The 16,738-nt window shown below is 40.3% G+C and overlaps 1 protein-coding gene across 2 annotated transcripts; it reads left to right on the forward strand.

Annotated features, from left to right (window-relative positions):
- The first annotated feature begins 400 nt into the window (after positions 1-400).
- apobec2a (apolipoprotein B mRNA editing enzyme, catalytic polypeptide-like 2a) lies at positions 401-12,364 on the forward strand. Of its 2 annotated transcripts, XM_019879213.1 has the most exons (4): positions 401-811; positions 4,787-5,011; positions 6,497-6,805; positions 11,801-12,364. In XM_019879213.1, exons 1-3 carry the CDS (start codon positions 585-587, stop codon positions 6,798-6,800), a joined length of 756 nt encoding a protein of 251 aa, XP_019734772.1. In that variant the 5' UTR covers positions 401-584; the 3' UTR covers positions 6,801-6,805; positions 11,801-12,364. The 2 variants fall into 2 exon arrangements, with proteins under 2 accessions (XP_019734772.1, XP_019734764.1); XM_019879205.1 differs by lacking the exon at positions 11,801-12,364 and having other exon boundaries at positions 6,497-7,188.
- Positions 12,365-16,738: the final 4,374 nt, after the last annotated feature.

Raw genomic sequence — 16,738 nt, forward strand, 5'->3', positions numbered from 1 at the left:
TGCTTGAGTGTCTCTACCGGTGTTTGAACCCTCGGGACCTTTAAAGGGCAAGGATATTTTTAGACGAAAGCTACTACACATATCGTTTCGAATCTGCATATTTGAAGGTATTGATTTGTGTCCCAAAAGTCAACACTTAGGATGCAGAATCGCCTTTTAATTCAATAATGACTGAGAACTCAACTGAATGAGACTCAACTGGATTTGGAAGTCATACAGTACAATACTACTTGGGGTTTTATCCCTTCAAGACATCTACAATAAAGTAGGTTGTATAAATCATTTTTTAATTATTCTTAATTGAATGTTTACCGACCGAAGTAATACACATCTCAACAAACACGTCAGTTTGTCCCTCCCAAATCCGACCCCTGACCAACACCCCGTGCCCCTCCTTTTCCTCCCTATAGCTCTGTCTTGAGTTCAGCCATTGCACTGCAGACTTCCTTTTTTTCTCCCTTGCTTCGTCCACCTTTCCACAGCTTTCTTTTCACTGTCTGCATTTAGTATTTGTGTAGCTGCTGCTTGTTTTTTTTTTTATCTGTTGTTGCATTAATTCTTGAGGCCCTAATTAATCTGAAATCATGGCTGACAGAAGTCGTATGTTGCGGAGAAAGGAGAGACAAGAAAAAGAAGCCGGTGGAAACACCAGGGATGGAAAAGAAGAGAGTAACGAAGGAGAAAATGCTCAACGTAATCGAGGGGGACCATCAACTGAGCCGCTGCCCACCAATGATGTAACAGCTAATGGTAAAAATGGAGATCCTGAGGTTGAGCCGATGGAACTACCTCCATTTGAAATCATTGCAGGGTAAGTCGAAATGAGAGAAACGGTTTTCGTGCAAGCGAAAGCTGATTACAGCATTACTAAAATCAGCATTTACTCATTGCATATACAGTTAGCAAGTCTTAATGAGATGGATGTGAATGGCATGAAGTGCGATCCTAACATTTTCTGACTGATGGTTAGGCTTTAAAGCAGGGGTGTCCAACTCATTTTTGTCGTGGGCCACATTATAGTTACCGTTTTCCTGGGAGGGCCGTTATTACTGAAACCACATAAAAAAATAAACAATAATGGTTTATTCAACTATTGTTTAGGTTACTGTAATGAGGGGTTTGGTGACAAGAAAATGCTTACAATATGTCTTATTTATTGCATATGAACATTTTCAATTTTAGTCGAGATTTTAGCAAGCATCATGTTTGATTTTCTTTCATGGGCCACATGAAATGATGTGGTGGGCCAGAGCTGGCCCCCGAGCCTTGAGTTTGACACATGTGCTTTAAAGTATTACATCTTAGGTGAAGTTCTTTCTCTGCTGTTTTGAAAGTAAGCTACTGAGGGGGCGGGGCATGAAGCTCCCAATGTATGGTAATAATAACAATCATGATAATAATAGTCACGTGAATTATAATATTAGTCACTTGTGGTGGAGTGGCTTCAATTCCCACTCACTGACAGTGTGAATGTGACAGTGAATGATGGTCTCGACATGCACCCTGCAGTGATTGACTGGCAACCAACTCAGGGTGTAACCTGCATTTCCTCCCCTGACCCTGACAAGGATAAACAGTATACAAGATGGATGGAAGGATAAAATAATCGGAATACCAGCAGCATCAGGTGACAGCTCACCTTGTCAGCTTACTTCCCTGTAAAACTGATATCCAGGATGACGACTCACAAAAGACTTTCTTTTTCTGTCTACAAAACCACACCCAATGAAAATGCCTTGAAACTCGAGTCTGATGTAAAATTAGTTTGCCTGCGCCGCCAGGCAGCTTGCAACATGTCAGCAAGTTTCAACCTCGAGCGAACATGAAAGCTGTTTACTTATAGGTCACTCAACAGAGCAGGTGTGGTTTTCTTAACCTTATCCTTTCTCTCTGTGTGATGGCTACAGTGGGTTATTGCTGCAGCCACTAATTCTGGACTAGTTAGTCAACACTAATTACACAGCTTTAGGTCATACAGTTGAAGCAGTTGTTTGACTCTCTTTATTCATGCATTACACACACACCCACACACACATGTATTGCTGAATTGTTGGGAACCCCCCCACCTTCAACAATAGTGTGTATAGTAATGCAGTGTGATTATTTATTAAGGTCCAGCTATAAAAAAAAGGGTCACTGTAAATCAGCAGTGCCCAACTTTCCTTGTGCCAAAAACTGGGCGACTCACTTCGGCATGTAGACCTATTTTGACAACCAGCAAAGAAGCAAATAAAAACAAGTATTATATTTACATACCTGTACATGATACCATTGCGCCATTACTATGACTGTGGTTGTAATAATATGAACCCAACACTCCTCAAAAAAAGTCCAAAGGCTTATCATTTAATGCCGGCTGTCGCATGGCATGTTTGAAGCGGATCTCCTCTGTGCAGAGGTAGATGTAAAAAAGGCAGCTGGCGCCGATATTCTTTTTCAGTATATATCACGACTAAAATATCTCTTTGAACAGATAAAAAAAATTAGTTTTCTGCTCAAGTCTCTCCACATACATTTGATGACTTTCTGGAAAGGTCTCAAAATGTGTTGTGGTGTATTGTAAAACTCCAAAGTGCAAAATTATGTGTTGCTGGGACGCTGGACTTACAACAGCCGTTGGAATGAGGAACAGGAAATGCGTATGTCAACGGGAGAATTCACGGATGACCGGTTTTGACAGGGGACGCCCACAATTTTGAATTTTTCCACCTAGTGACTACCTGGCACAAAGGTGCATTATTGTCATATTTGAATGAACGTGAGAATCTGCGCAGCCAGAAAAAGGTGTAACTGTGTGGCTTTTTTTTTTTAACGTAATCCCAGGGTAGAATATCATTCAATCTAATTCACGTGGCTCGTAAACATCCATACCGTTTGTCGTCATTATGGTCATGGATAAGTTGGAGTGTATCACAGTTGACTTGGTGACAAGAGGAGAGGTCCACCTCTCCTCTTGTCACCTGAGGTCCACCGGGCTGGTCGACAGTCAATCGCAGGGCATGCCATCTTTCACACTGTTTGATTTGGCCTCTTTGTCACATAAGTAGATAGTTGACTTGAGCTAGTGTCTGGGGTTGGCAACCGAAAATGTTGAAAGAGCCATATAGGACCAAAAAAAAAAAAAAAATCTGTCTGGAGCTGCAAAATAAAAAAAATATATCAAGGCATTATAACGAAGGAAAAACATGCTGTATGTACTCTATCTATGTGAGCTATATTAGCCTACGATCAAAATGACTACGTTGGCTCCAAATACACAATGAGCCTTCATGATTCAATGTTTCTTTTTCCCCTGCACTGCATCCTGTCGAGCAGGAGTGCCCAACCTTTTTTAACCGAAGATCTACTTTTCGATCAACCAACCTGCCGCAATCGACCCGTTACTGCACACACTTACCAACACATGCCAACCTACCTTCGTCGAGACCTGACGCGGAGGCATTGGACACACTTTTGCAGCGTGTTCACTGTCGTAGCTCACGTGTTGAGTTTTAAAATGCTTCTCTCGGCCCTCCACATTCTCATTCTTTCCTCAGTGAATTGTATGTTTTTTTTGTTTGTTTTTTTTGCAACAGCCACCCGCCTGGCATCCCGCTCTGCTAATAGAAACATGTGTAGCAGGCTATTACGCAAATCTTCGTTGACAGAAACGTTGAAATTTAATATTTATTCTACACATTTTTACAGCATTGGAAAACGTTGAGAATGTTTGTGTCATGTTTTTCCTTCTACAGAAACCATATTAAAACAAAAAAATATATTTCCCTCCCCCATCTTTTTCCATTTTTTAACATTTTTGAAAAAGCTCCGGGGAGCCACTAGGCGGAGCTAAAGAGCCGCATGCGGCTCTGGAGCTGTGGGTTGCCGACCCCCGAGCTAGTCCATTGTGTCGCTGTGATGTTTTTCTGGCTCTGCCTCTGTTTGCACCCTCACATGCATATTTAGTTGAAGCCAGTCAAGACACATTGTCACATGGGCAAGGCAGAGCTGCCTCCAATGTTTGGGAGTGGCCATGACAGGCAGACAGACAACTTTAGGAACTATTTTGGACAAATTAGACCCTCTTCCACATGTAACAGAGGCTCCATGACAGTGTCTGAATCTTTCTGGCAGTCATTAAACATTTCAACTAAAAAGTCTTGTGGCAGTTACTGTTCGTATAATATTGCAATCATCAAATATAAAAGAACCAGGTGAAAGTTCCCTCAGAACTTTTCAATTGGTGCTGTGACTAATTGACAATTTCGCATTTTCAACTCTGGACTGTTCTCATACGATTTAAAAACACTTTAAATGATCTTTCCAAGTCTACTCGTGCAAAAAAAAAGAAAAAAAAAAAGAGTACATCTACTAAAACACAAGTGTCAAACTCAATGCCCGAGGTCCCGAGCCGACCCACCACATCATTTTATGTGGCCCGCAAAACCAAATCATATGTGTAATGTCATATTACACAATTGTCACGTGCAATGAATAATGCTGAGATTTTTTTTTTTTGTTACCCTCTTTACACTCGCTTGAACAATAATTGTATAAACTATTTTCATCGTCTTGACTCGTAATCCATTAATTTGTTGTTTGAAAGTAATAATGCAATGAGACGATGAAACACTTTTGTGGTTTCACTGTCATAACGGCCCTCTGAGGGAAGACGCAACTCCAAAGTGGTTCGCGACAAAATTTAGTTTTAGTAACTAAAACAACAGAGGCCAATATTATCATAGCATTTTGTTGTAACCAACAGTTATGTGAATATAACCTCAGAATTGCTTGTTCTATTTCACAGTGATCGGATCGATCCTTTTGCATTCAAGTTCCAGTTCAAGAATGTGGAATACTCCTCAGGCCGCAATAAGACCTTCTTGTGCTACCTGGTCGATAAAGGGAACACAGCTGATGGGATTCAGAGAGGCTGTCTGGAGGATGAACACACTGGACCTCATGCTGAAGAGGCCTTCTTCACGCAGTGCCTGTCTGACTATGACCCTTCACTCAAATACACAATTACCTGGTGAATTTGCTTTAACTTTATCTCCATGAATGTCACATTTTCAGACAGAATAGAATCAGACTCCAGGAACGTGAACTCGGAAAGAATGAACAAAAATATTTATAACCGAAAAAACAGGTCGCAAAACTTACAAAGTACAACAAAAGCCGCCGGTACAGCACCAGAATAATTAGTGAACCCAAGACACTTGCAAAGGCAAGGAGCAAAATAAACAGAAATAGCTTGTCAGAAAATAGACAAGAAAATTCAAAACACATACAATACCAAACCCGTGACCAACAATAACAACAAAAACAATTAGCAAAGGTAAGCGAAGACGAAAAGGCGGAATCAGAAAACAGAGAATCTGAAAGTTTGAAACCTCAAGAAGAATTTGTGTCTTGGAAACAGAGCTGTGAGCAAGGCAAATGTTCCCGACAGAGACATTAAGATAGAGAACTCCTTAAATCAGGGGTCTCAAACTTCACCCGCTTTCCTGCATGTTTTCTATCTCTTCCTGCTGAAACACACCTGATTCAAATGATCAGGGCCGTGATCAGGCTTCTGCAGAGCTTGCTGATGAGCTGATCATTTGAATCATGTGTGTTGGCTTGATGACATGAGCAACAGGTGTGCGACCGGGAGGAGCGGGCCTCCTCTGCCACCTGCTGGAGATACACAAGAACACAACATGACAACATAGTCATTCACTTTTGATAGACATTCCATTCTTAGATAGTGCACACAAGGTGAGCCAACCAAAACCAAATAAAGAACAATCACAGTCCATCCACGGCTTTCTGTCTTGTAACAATGACTAAATGAAGGAGACGGCGTTTCAAATCTCAAGGCCATGTGCGGTGGTGGCACCTCACACAGATCAATGGTATGTGGTGAATCGGAACGTGAAAGTTGAAGCCCCGTTGCAGACAAAATGTGGAGAAAAAAAATGAAATGACTTATTATTTTTTATTTATTTATTTTTTTTATTAATGTCCAAATGCGAGTCTGCCTTCTGGCTACGGTTGAGGTTGCCCTTTAGCAAGGCGCCACCCAGCTCAAGAAGTGTAGTACTGTTTGTGTGCACCTTTCACCCCGACATCTCCTCTTGGTGTGTTGTCTACAACAAAAAATACCAAAGCGTGTACCGGTAATTTAAATTTCTCAAGGATTATGAGTGCAATCAAAAGAAAATAGACGTTAGCAAAAGTGAATTCATAAAAAGCCTTGATGCACAATCTGATGAACAAAAACAAATTCCAATTCAGAGTCCTTTCAAAATATGACACATCAGAAAACAATTGAATATATTATTTGTAATGTACTGGTCCTTACCTTTTATGTCAGGGTTGGATGACATTTTTTTTCCCAAGTTCTACTCCAGCAACTGCACCAAAAACAAAACAAAAAAGTGTTTACAGAGCTTCCAAAAGAGCATGCAACAGAATTGTATCATCTTTTTTGCTGACAATGAATGTAATAAAATGGTATCCCCCTTTCTTTCAGGTATATGTCGTCTAGTCCCTGCTCTGCGTGTGCAGCAAAGATAATTGATGTGTTAAACACCAAGAAAAACATCAAATTGAGCATCTTCGCTGCTCGGCTGTTTGAGTTTGAGGAGGCAGAGATCCAAGCTGGGCTCAAGGCTCTGCACAGAGCTGGATGTAAGCTCAGGATGATGAAGCCTCTGGACTTCTCCTATACCTGGGATACATTTGTGGAGAATGAAGATCAACCTATTAACCTGTGGGAAGACTGCAAAGACAATTATGAGTATTATCAGGAGAAACTCTCTGACATTCTGCAGTGAACACAGTCAGCATGCGCTGAAAAGAAGGATGGTATCATTTTTGTCAGAAGGGATTTTTTTTTTTTTTTTTGAGTGGGGAAACAAGTTACTAATTGGCAGTTATCTGAACATTGCAGTACTGAAGCGCTCCTGCACTATTTGAATTGTAATCCTATTTTTTGACAAATTACAAAAAAATAAATAAATAAAATCTATTCTACATATGACCAGGAATGAATATGTGTCGAGTAGCCATGGCAACGTCTTCTTTCTGAGTAGCTCATCAAGGGGTCAAATAAAGGGCCTTGGTATTTTTAACGTTCATCATTCTCACATATGCTTGAATCCTTTCACCCCCAACCTTTTTCAACACAAAATGACAATTTCCAATAAACTGTCAATAAAACAAGCTCAAGTGCCACCAAGTTCTAAAATAGCTTCATATAAAATATAAAAGAAGAAATAAAAATACAGCAATATGCAGACGAACAATAGCTGTGGAAAATAACACCCTGCTGTGTGAGATCCTAAAAGACTACGAGATCTTGCCGTACTGACAGATGGAACTGGTTAGGATTCAGGCCTGACAAGCAAAGCTGTCATTTTACATCAAGCAATTTAAAATTAATACATTTTCAGTACTTCCCCCTCTTTCACAAAAATGTCGAAAAGTCACACTCTGTGACACAAGAACAGGAGTTTGTTGAAATATGTAAGGACTTGGAGAACTTGAGTGCTGCATGTGTGACATTTATGCACGCACCTTTAAGGGAGGTTGACATCCTCTAGGTTAGAATTTAATAGCCCCGGAAGTTTTTGAAATAGTGTCTCCCATCTGTTTCTAGATGGGAGACTTAAAAAATGGTTGGAGACCCACGCTGATTACAAGTAAACAGTCAAGACATTCTTTGGTGAATTGCCACCTTGTTCATGGAAAGTGTATATTAGTGAACAAGACACTGTCTTAAAAACAAGAAATAATGGCATAGTGTGTGTGTGGGGGGGGTGGGGGTGGGGGGGTCAACTGCACAACTGCAGTTTTGGTGTGCTTTTGTATGTCCTCCACCAGTTACTTACAAAAAGACTACTGTAAATAAAAAGATACCTGAACATGTAAATTAGATGTTTGATTGTGTTGTGTTATTAATAGTAATTTTATCAGACGCAGGAGTGGGGTGACAATTGGGAAATTTGGGGCCACTCCTGCATGGCCTATTCCAAGCCAATCTGGTTATTTATTCATTATAATAGGCCCTAATTCCCATATAACTTATCTTCAATTGATGAACTGCGCATCATCACACAATAGTTTTTTTGTCCTCTCACATACGCTGCTGTCACAGATTGTGAATATGATTTTGATTGATATTGACTGCACAAACCAAATCTTACGTAAGACAATCTTATAAGTGATGCATTCTGATCAATTGTATATTTGTTTGTTAAATATGAGAATAATAAGAATATTTCAATATAAGAATACTGCATTCATATCTATCTATCTACAGTATATATATATATATATATATATATATATATATATACAGTGGCAGGCCGTGCATTTCAACCTTAGGCCCCCATTTTTCATCAAAAACGCTTGGGTTTGGTTTATCCCCTCACTTGAGCGTGATCACAATGTGTCCTGATTAATTCCAAGTCGAAAGAACAAAATTGCTGTGCCAACTCTTACTCATTAACACATCTAATTTTCAATTTGCGCTTTTTGTCAACCTTTCCCTTTTGAAATACGTGAAATATATGCAGATGGATTCAAGTGTAGATCACTGTTTTGTTTTTGTATTCCGAATTCACAAGGGGAGGCCTTGTTCAATTATTCCAAACTATAGGTGGGAGTGTTTGGCTGCCAGACGTTTATGAGTCACACAGTAGATACAATGACAAAGCATCATGAATCAAACATGACTGTGAGTACACACACACACACACACACAGACACACACACACACACACACACACACACACACACACACACACACACACACACACATGCACGCATGCGCATTTATGGTAATTGTTGGACACATGAGCACAACCAGATCTGTGCGTATAATTGTATAGCTGCCAATCATCCTAGTGCACAGAGAAAATGCCGTTTTTTGTTTTTTAAACAAGTACAGATCATGGTCCATGCGGTGACGTATCACCTGCCAAGTAGCAGGTGCCACAGTGGTAGTAATGTAATGCGTCTGACTAATTGGGAGCCTTCCAGACGCTCCGAAGTCTGACACAGCTGCACAGGGACAAAATTAGACCGTAAGAAAGACGGGGTGTCAACGGGAGGCGAGAACAAGCACACATGTAAATACACACGCTAAAAAAAGGCACCAACCTAATTATGCATAAATGCGGTAACGCGGCGGGTGGCTGCGGTAATGAATTTCTTGATGGATTCTAATTGCGCAGACTAGCAAGAGAAGAAGACCAGTTGTGGTAGTTTCTTTTCACCATACTCCAAACCTCATTAATAATGCGGTGGATAATTTCTATCTTGCTCATCTGGACGTGGATTTGTTGAACTGACCAAAACAGATCTGGGTCATGAGCCCAAATATGCACTAAAAGTTGCAACCACCGTCATGCTTGATGTCAAAGTTGGCATCAGCAAATATTTTGCTGGTGTTTCTTGTGGAGATAAAAGCCACCAATGCAAGGTGTGGCAGAAATTATTAGATTTTCCTTATGGGCCACTTTTATCTTCAGTTTAACAGCCCAACAGGTGTTGGACAGTGATGCCGGTATCGCATTTAAAAGTAACGTTTTACTCAAATACAGTATATCCCTTCTTTTACACAGACAACTAATCTAATGCATAGCTTTTCTTGATGAAGGAATGTCACTACAGCTACTTTGCAGGATTTTAATTTGTCCCCGAGGGGCAATTAATGGTGACGAGCACTTCATAGAGAGCTTAATTTCACTTCGCATTTCTTCATTTTGTGGTTGTAGTGCCGTTAGCTGCCACTTGGGCACAGGAGTGAGTGACATTTGATAAAACGAATGTTTTTCCAAACACGGTTTTCTCTCATACATGAACGTGGACAAAAAAAAACCACACACACAGACAGATGCAGACACACAACACTGGTCATTGTGTATTTTTTTTTTTTGCAATTTGTGATATTTATTAGTGAAAAATCAGAACGCAAAATGAAATTACTCGGAAATGCGACATACTAACACCTAACTAGTGATCAGTCATAATAGAGCAAATTGCAGGGGCGGGGGGGCTTTTTTTGCTGTAAATGTATCAAATTAGTCAACTGCCACACACACAGACAGATGCAGACACACAACACTGGTCATTGTGTATTTTTTTTTTTTGCAATTTGTGATATTTATTAGTGAAAAATCAGAACGCAAAATGAAATTACTCGGAAATGCGACATACTAACACCTAACTAGTGATCAGTCATAATAGAGCAAATTGCAGGGGCGGGGGGTCTTTTTTTGCTGTAAATGTATCAAATTAGTCAACTGGTTAACATGTCGGCCTCACAGTGCAGATGAATCCGGGCTGAGCCTTCCAATGTGGAATTTGCATGTTCTTCAGGTATTCCGGTTTCCTCCCACATTCCAAAAACATGCATGGCAGGTTAATGGAACACTCTGTCTAAATTGTCTCTCGGTGTGAGTGTGAGTGCCGATGGTTGTTCATCTGTGTTTGCCCTGTGATTAGATGGCAATCGGTTCAGGGTGTCCCCCGCCTACTGCCCAAAAACATCTGGGATAGTCTCCAGCACGCCCCACAACCCTTGTGAGGATAAAGCGGATCGGAAAATGGATGGATGGATGGCTATTTTTATACTGTATACATATAAATTCCCTAGGTGTGGGGGTGGCCACCAGTAGCTCCGGCCTTGGTGGCTGTGCATTTGATACCTGGGCCTTCATTGGGGATTCGCTTGATTTAACCCACCACTTAATCCCACCAATATCCCATTGCAATCATAGAAACCATCCATACTACAAAAAAAGATTGTATAACAGCATGCAACTGTGCCGAATCTGAAAACCTACATCATCTGAAGCAGTTCAGAATCAATGTTTATTTAATAACGCGACAAAAACAATAAAAGCAAAACAATGAAATGCATCATCCTCACTAAGGACACTCATTAAATGTATGAGTGTGTGCAAATTGCTGTGGGCGTGTTTCGCAAGTCAAATTTGGCTTGTTCGAGCCAACCAATCAGAAGACTTCTGTTTAAACAAAGACACGCTAATATAGTTGACGTCATATTATCCCGAGGCAGATCTAATCTGCCTTGGGCAGATTAGATGTTGAATTAGCAACACACAGAGACTGAAATCTGAAAAAAAAAAAAAAAAGTAATCTAACGTCCACATATCAGTACGAAAACCTTTGCAGTCAAGAAAATCGCTACAAAATGAGGAGAATAGAATGTTGAGAATGAATAAATGACATTTTTTTGGAACAGATATTAGAATTGAGTTTGTAAATGTAGGTATGTGCTTCTGATCGTGTTTAAGACAGCAAAGTAGGCCTCTCTGGCTCAGACTGCTCACCACTTACTTTTGGCATGAGACATTCAAACTTGTTTTGCCACGCCTGCTTACGTGTCCTGACCTAGTTTCATTTCCAAAACAATTCCATTTCAGAATCTGCTGATTCATAAAATGCCATTTAAAAGAACACAACATCACACAAACATGAACGATGACACCCTGAATTGGGAGTCGTCTTCAAGAGCTCTGTGTTTTTGTTTCCTTTTTTTCTGCCATTTGCATGCCGTGATATTTCTTTTCCTTTGCATAGACCCATTGTGGACTATTTTCAGCGTTTTGGGTGTGACATTTACCGAAGGAGAATATTGGTGCTTCATGGTTGCGCCTTTTTGGCAGCATGTTTGCACTAAAACTGATCTCGATGGGGGAAATGTCAGTACAATTTGACTTCCGCCGCTTGATGGCAGCAGAGTGCTGGTGTTTTTTGTGCTTTTAATGAGCAGCATTTTTAACAGTCCCGTTTTGTTCAACAGACGTGTTGGCGCCAAGGTGGACCCCTCAGATATTCCCAAAACGTTTGTGGTGACTTCATTTGGGCTGTTTGAGTTTTTGAAAATACCTTCTGGTGTATAAGAACTGTCATCTTCTGTCTGTTTTTGTTTTTGAATTCCAACTGAAAGGTGGGCGTTTCCCTTCAGCGCACACCTATCTCACATCATGATCAAGCAACGTTTTAAGGACTGTCATTCCGACCACTCCGTGTCGGATAACTCGCCTTGCTCAAGCCATTGTTCACATGCAATTTTTTCGACAGACCAGATTTTCCCCCGTTGTTCTCATCCCTTGTTTATTGCTCTCTGTTTTCTCTCAATAGTCATTTTGTTTGGCAAGTTATTTTTAGTTGGTGTTTGTCATGATTTGGTTCTCTTGTCCTTTGGAGACAAACAATTTCCATATTTTCCTTGCCTTTTGCAAGTGCTTTTTATTTTCTCTCGTTTTATCCTGGTGGATTGACCAGCGTCATTATTTGTACACCAAATGTTCAATTTCAAACAAATATGTAATATAGAAAAAGTAAAGTGATGGGGGGAAAAAAAAAAAAACTGTCCAGTACTGTTCCAGAGAGCCGGATCCACCCAGCCCCTGGACCCACCTGCTGCTAATCCCACACCTATCACTACAAGTTCCCATGTCACAAACCCCATCTGCCGAATCTACTTTGGAGGTATTCATAGCTGTTTTCAGTTTCTATTTTTATTTTGATGTGTAGATTAAGGTGTATAAAATACCTTAAAAAGTGGTTGTTTTGTCTGTTATCTGTTTATCTATTTACTTTTCTGGTTTCCTCTCTGAACTGGTATGAACTGCATTAAAAAGAGCAGGGTATGTGACAAGGGGCCAGCTAAGGTCACATCCACTGCAAATTTCTTGGTACTGTATCTATTTCACACCAGAGGGTGTTAATTTGAATTTAATTTTTAAAGTGTCTATATGCATTCACACTGTTCTGTATTAAAGTCACATTTACAAAACAAAACAAAACAGAGGTAATTGCTTTTGGCAATGAAGAAAAGAGAATTGCTGTTAGAAAACATTTAAAGTCACTGGCTTTAGAAACCAAAGACCAAGTCCAAAATCTCGGGTCACTGATAGACTTAGACCTATTTCACCAATCATATAAAATCAATCACGAAAATAGCATTTTACCATCTGGAAAAAACATCCAGACTGAAGGGAGGCATGCTCCAAGCAGACCAGGACAAACTTACCCATGCGTTTACCTCTATCATACTTGGATGTTGTAACGGTCTTCATACTGGACTCCCTCAAAAAAGTACAGCTTCAGCTCATTCAGAATGCTGTAGCTCTGGTTCTGACCACAACAAAGAGATCAGACCATGTTACTCCAGTCCCACAGACGTTACACTGGCTCGCAATTAGCTGTGCAAGAGATTAGAAAATTATGTGACTGGTCTACAAATCACTGAATGGTTGGATCTTGGTTGGTGTTTGTCATGAAAGAAATCCTAATTGAATATAAACTCAGCCGGGCTCTGAGATCTGCAGACCTGAGTCACGGTCCGGTTTCATGTCAGGGGTCCCCAACCTTTTTTGCCCCACGGACCGGTTTAAGTCAGACAATATTTTCAGGGACCGGCATTTCAGGTGTGGCGGATTAATACAACAAAATAATATGGTATGAGCTGCGTGAAAACTGTGGTGTTTTTGAAATATAATAATAAACACAAGGAGCGTCTAATCTGGTCGCAACACTCTGATCGCTATGGTAATGTTTAATGCCTTCAAAATACGATACAACGCAAATTCAAAGTGCATGAAAATGACAACTCACCACAGCCCCGAGCTTGATTTTCTGCAATCAGACAGTCCCATCTCGGGGTAATAGGAGACAATGACACCTCAAGTGTGTGGTTTATGTCCAGTCTACTTCGTAATTTTGTTTTAGTCACTGTTGCTGCAGAAACTCCCCACCTCACACAGGTAGGATGTCGGAAATAGCAACAGTGCTATTGTGGCGATCTCAGAGTATTCAGCCATAACTTTGATCCAGTTGTTTCGAACGTACTTTTAAGACTGCCGTCATTTGCGATCTCCAAGCAGCTTTTTTACTCATTTTGCGGGCTTCAGCGTTTTGTTTTTGAGCGTCATCGGTCACGTGACCGAGAAGTGTAGCTTGACGTGAGTCAAGTGTGACACAGACGGATGTAACAGAGAATCCGGTAATTTTTCAAAATAAAACATCTTTCGTATTCCGAAATAAATAAAACGTAAATAAGGCAAGTTCTTTCTGTGCGGCCTGGTACCAAATGCCCTGCGGTTGGGGACCCTTGATTTAGTGGACTTGAGAGTTCAAAGTAAACATGGGGAAGATGCATTTCGCCATTATGCTGCGCACAAAAGGAATAAACTATCAACAGAAGTGAAGGTCAGCACCGACTGTAAAGGCTTTTAAATCCAGGTTGAAAAGTTTGCTTTATTCATCGACCTTTGATTAAGGTCCCCAAAGCAGAGGTCCCCAACTTTTTTTGCCTCACGGTCCGGTTTCATGTCAGACAATATTTTCAGAGACCGGCCTTTCAGGCCGGATAGATACAACAAAATAATATGACATGACCTGCATGAAAAGTGTGTTATTTTCGAAACACAATAATTAACACGAATCATGACACAAGGAATGTCCTATCTGGCGGCAACATTCTCTGGTCGCTACGGTAACGTTTAAACGTGCCTTCAAAATAAGATACGCCACAAATAGAAAGTGCATGAAAAATACGACTCACCATCACCGCTTATTATGCAGAGTAGGCTTGGTGTGTGTGAATCTCCCATTGAAATAAAGCCGTATTTGAAATAGGACTCCTGATACCGTTTATTAAATGTAGCCTTCTCTTTCTTGAAAGTCGTAGGCTCCCCTTCTGTCTGCTGGCTGGGCCTTTTCCCCTTTCTAAAAAAACTTTTCAAAGATGTTTGTTTTTTATTCATTTTGCTAGCTCCTGGGTTTCATTTTAGCGGTAACCTATCACGTGACCGAGAAGCGCGCATTCACCTGCGTCAAGAGTCACATATTGTAGACTGATATAACAGAGAATCTCGTAATTTTTCAAAATAAAACATTTTTCAGATTCCAAAATGAATAAAACGGAAGGAATGTAAGTTGTTTGTTCTTTCTGTGCAGCCCGGCACCAAATGACCCGGTGGTTAGGGACCCCATCTCTAAAGGGTTTGAAATATCTTCAAGCATACTTTCGTTACTTTTTAACACACCCCACCCAGGTTCAAAGTTAGACCCATAGCATGTGCTTAACAACGAAAATGCTTTTTTACGGCAATCTGCGGCGAGTGATGTCATTTACAGAATGCCGAGTCGCCAGTCAACTATTGTACTGCATTGTTGATTGTCACTCACTGCTCCTTGCCATTGTTATCGAATTGGTCCGCGAAATGCATTGGCACTGTGTGGTTATGCACTGTTCACATTCAGGCAAACAATTGTTTGAGTGGCCAAAAGAAAAGGATCCGGCATGTAAATGGACCAGAAATTTGGAACGATACAGTTTCGCTCTCACAAAGCGAATGAATTTCACACGGTTGTGGACGAGCATTCTTTGTTCCAAACACTTCGAAAACCGGTGTTTTCTCAACGGTTTTGCTTACGGTAAAGGATTTGCAAAAAAGAGTAGGTGGAATAATCAATGAATAACTCTGGCTGTTGTTTATGAAAACATTTGATTCAAAATATTTGTGTCCATGGATGAAATCATGTACGAAAACATTCAAACTATATGTGAGCATGGATAGAATACTCCATAACGGTTTGCACCTAACAATGCTGCCAAGGTAATGTACGAATGGCTGACAACGCAACAGAACTACCTTAGCAATGACAATGTAGGACACCAACCCACTATGACGTGTGCTCTCAATGCCAGTGGGAATACAAGGACCAAGTAGGTAATCCCATCATGGGCGATTTACAGCACGGCACAGCATTGAATATCTAACAATAATGCCAAGCTATTAACCGCAGCCGACATAGTTTAACGTTCTTCCAATCCCAACGGGTCTCATCTCCACTCCATGTCCGGCTGTTAGGGCACAACATTTTCTGCATCCTGTGCATCTGGCTCGTACATGTATGGCCCAGTGTACATCTTTCCAACAACATCCTCTTCCTCCAACTTTTCAAACACCTGGATCCCCTCAGATAAGTTTGAAACTTTGTTTTCCGAATCGATCTCTGGCTTTGTACACTTTCCAGAGAGAGCCCCGCTATTGGTAGTTTTAAAATTATGTCACACTACACTTCAGGGTTTATCGCTCGTCAGGATCTCACTTTGGGAAAACGACTCCTTTGGCAAATTTACAAAATAGTTTTTTTTTTTCATGCTTTACTTAATGAATTAAGGTTAATTACTGATATTTCATTTAGGATTTTATAAAATTACTTCACAGTTGACCTTTAAAGTTTTCTATCAATGTTTTTAAATGTTATCAATGTACTTTCTAGTCATTTTTATGAACTACTTTTGTTTTCTCTGCTTTGCTTTTGAATGTTGTTATGGTGACTTTGCTTGTGTGAAGCACATTGACATTGCCTTGTGTATGAAATTTGCAAGATAAATAAATCTCACTTGCCTTGCCTGAAAATCTCACTTTTTGTTTGTTGTGTCAAAAATAACTTTGAAGCACCTTAACTTAAACTTCAAATAAAAATCTCATTGTCTCATGTCTATATATATATATATATATACTCACTATAAGGCGCACCGAAATGTCTTTCATTTTCTTAAAAACTCACAGCGCGCCTTGAAATCCGGTGCGCCTTGTTTATGGTCATTACGACCCCAAGATGGCTCCTTGCTGGAGACATGCTTACAATGTTATAACTTGCTGTTGGTTCAGTGAACTGTGTCACTGCTTTATAAATAAGTTTTTGTTGCAGCTCCGAA

The sequence above is a fragment of the Hippocampus comes genome, unplaced genomic scaffold (genome assembly GCF_001891065.2).
Source record: "Hippocampus comes isolate QL1 unplaced genomic scaffold, H_comes_QL1_v1.1 scaffold205, whole genome shotgun sequence".
NCBI classification, from domain to species: Eukaryota; Metazoa; Chordata; class Actinopteri; order Syngnathiformes; family Syngnathidae; genus Hippocampus; species Hippocampus comes.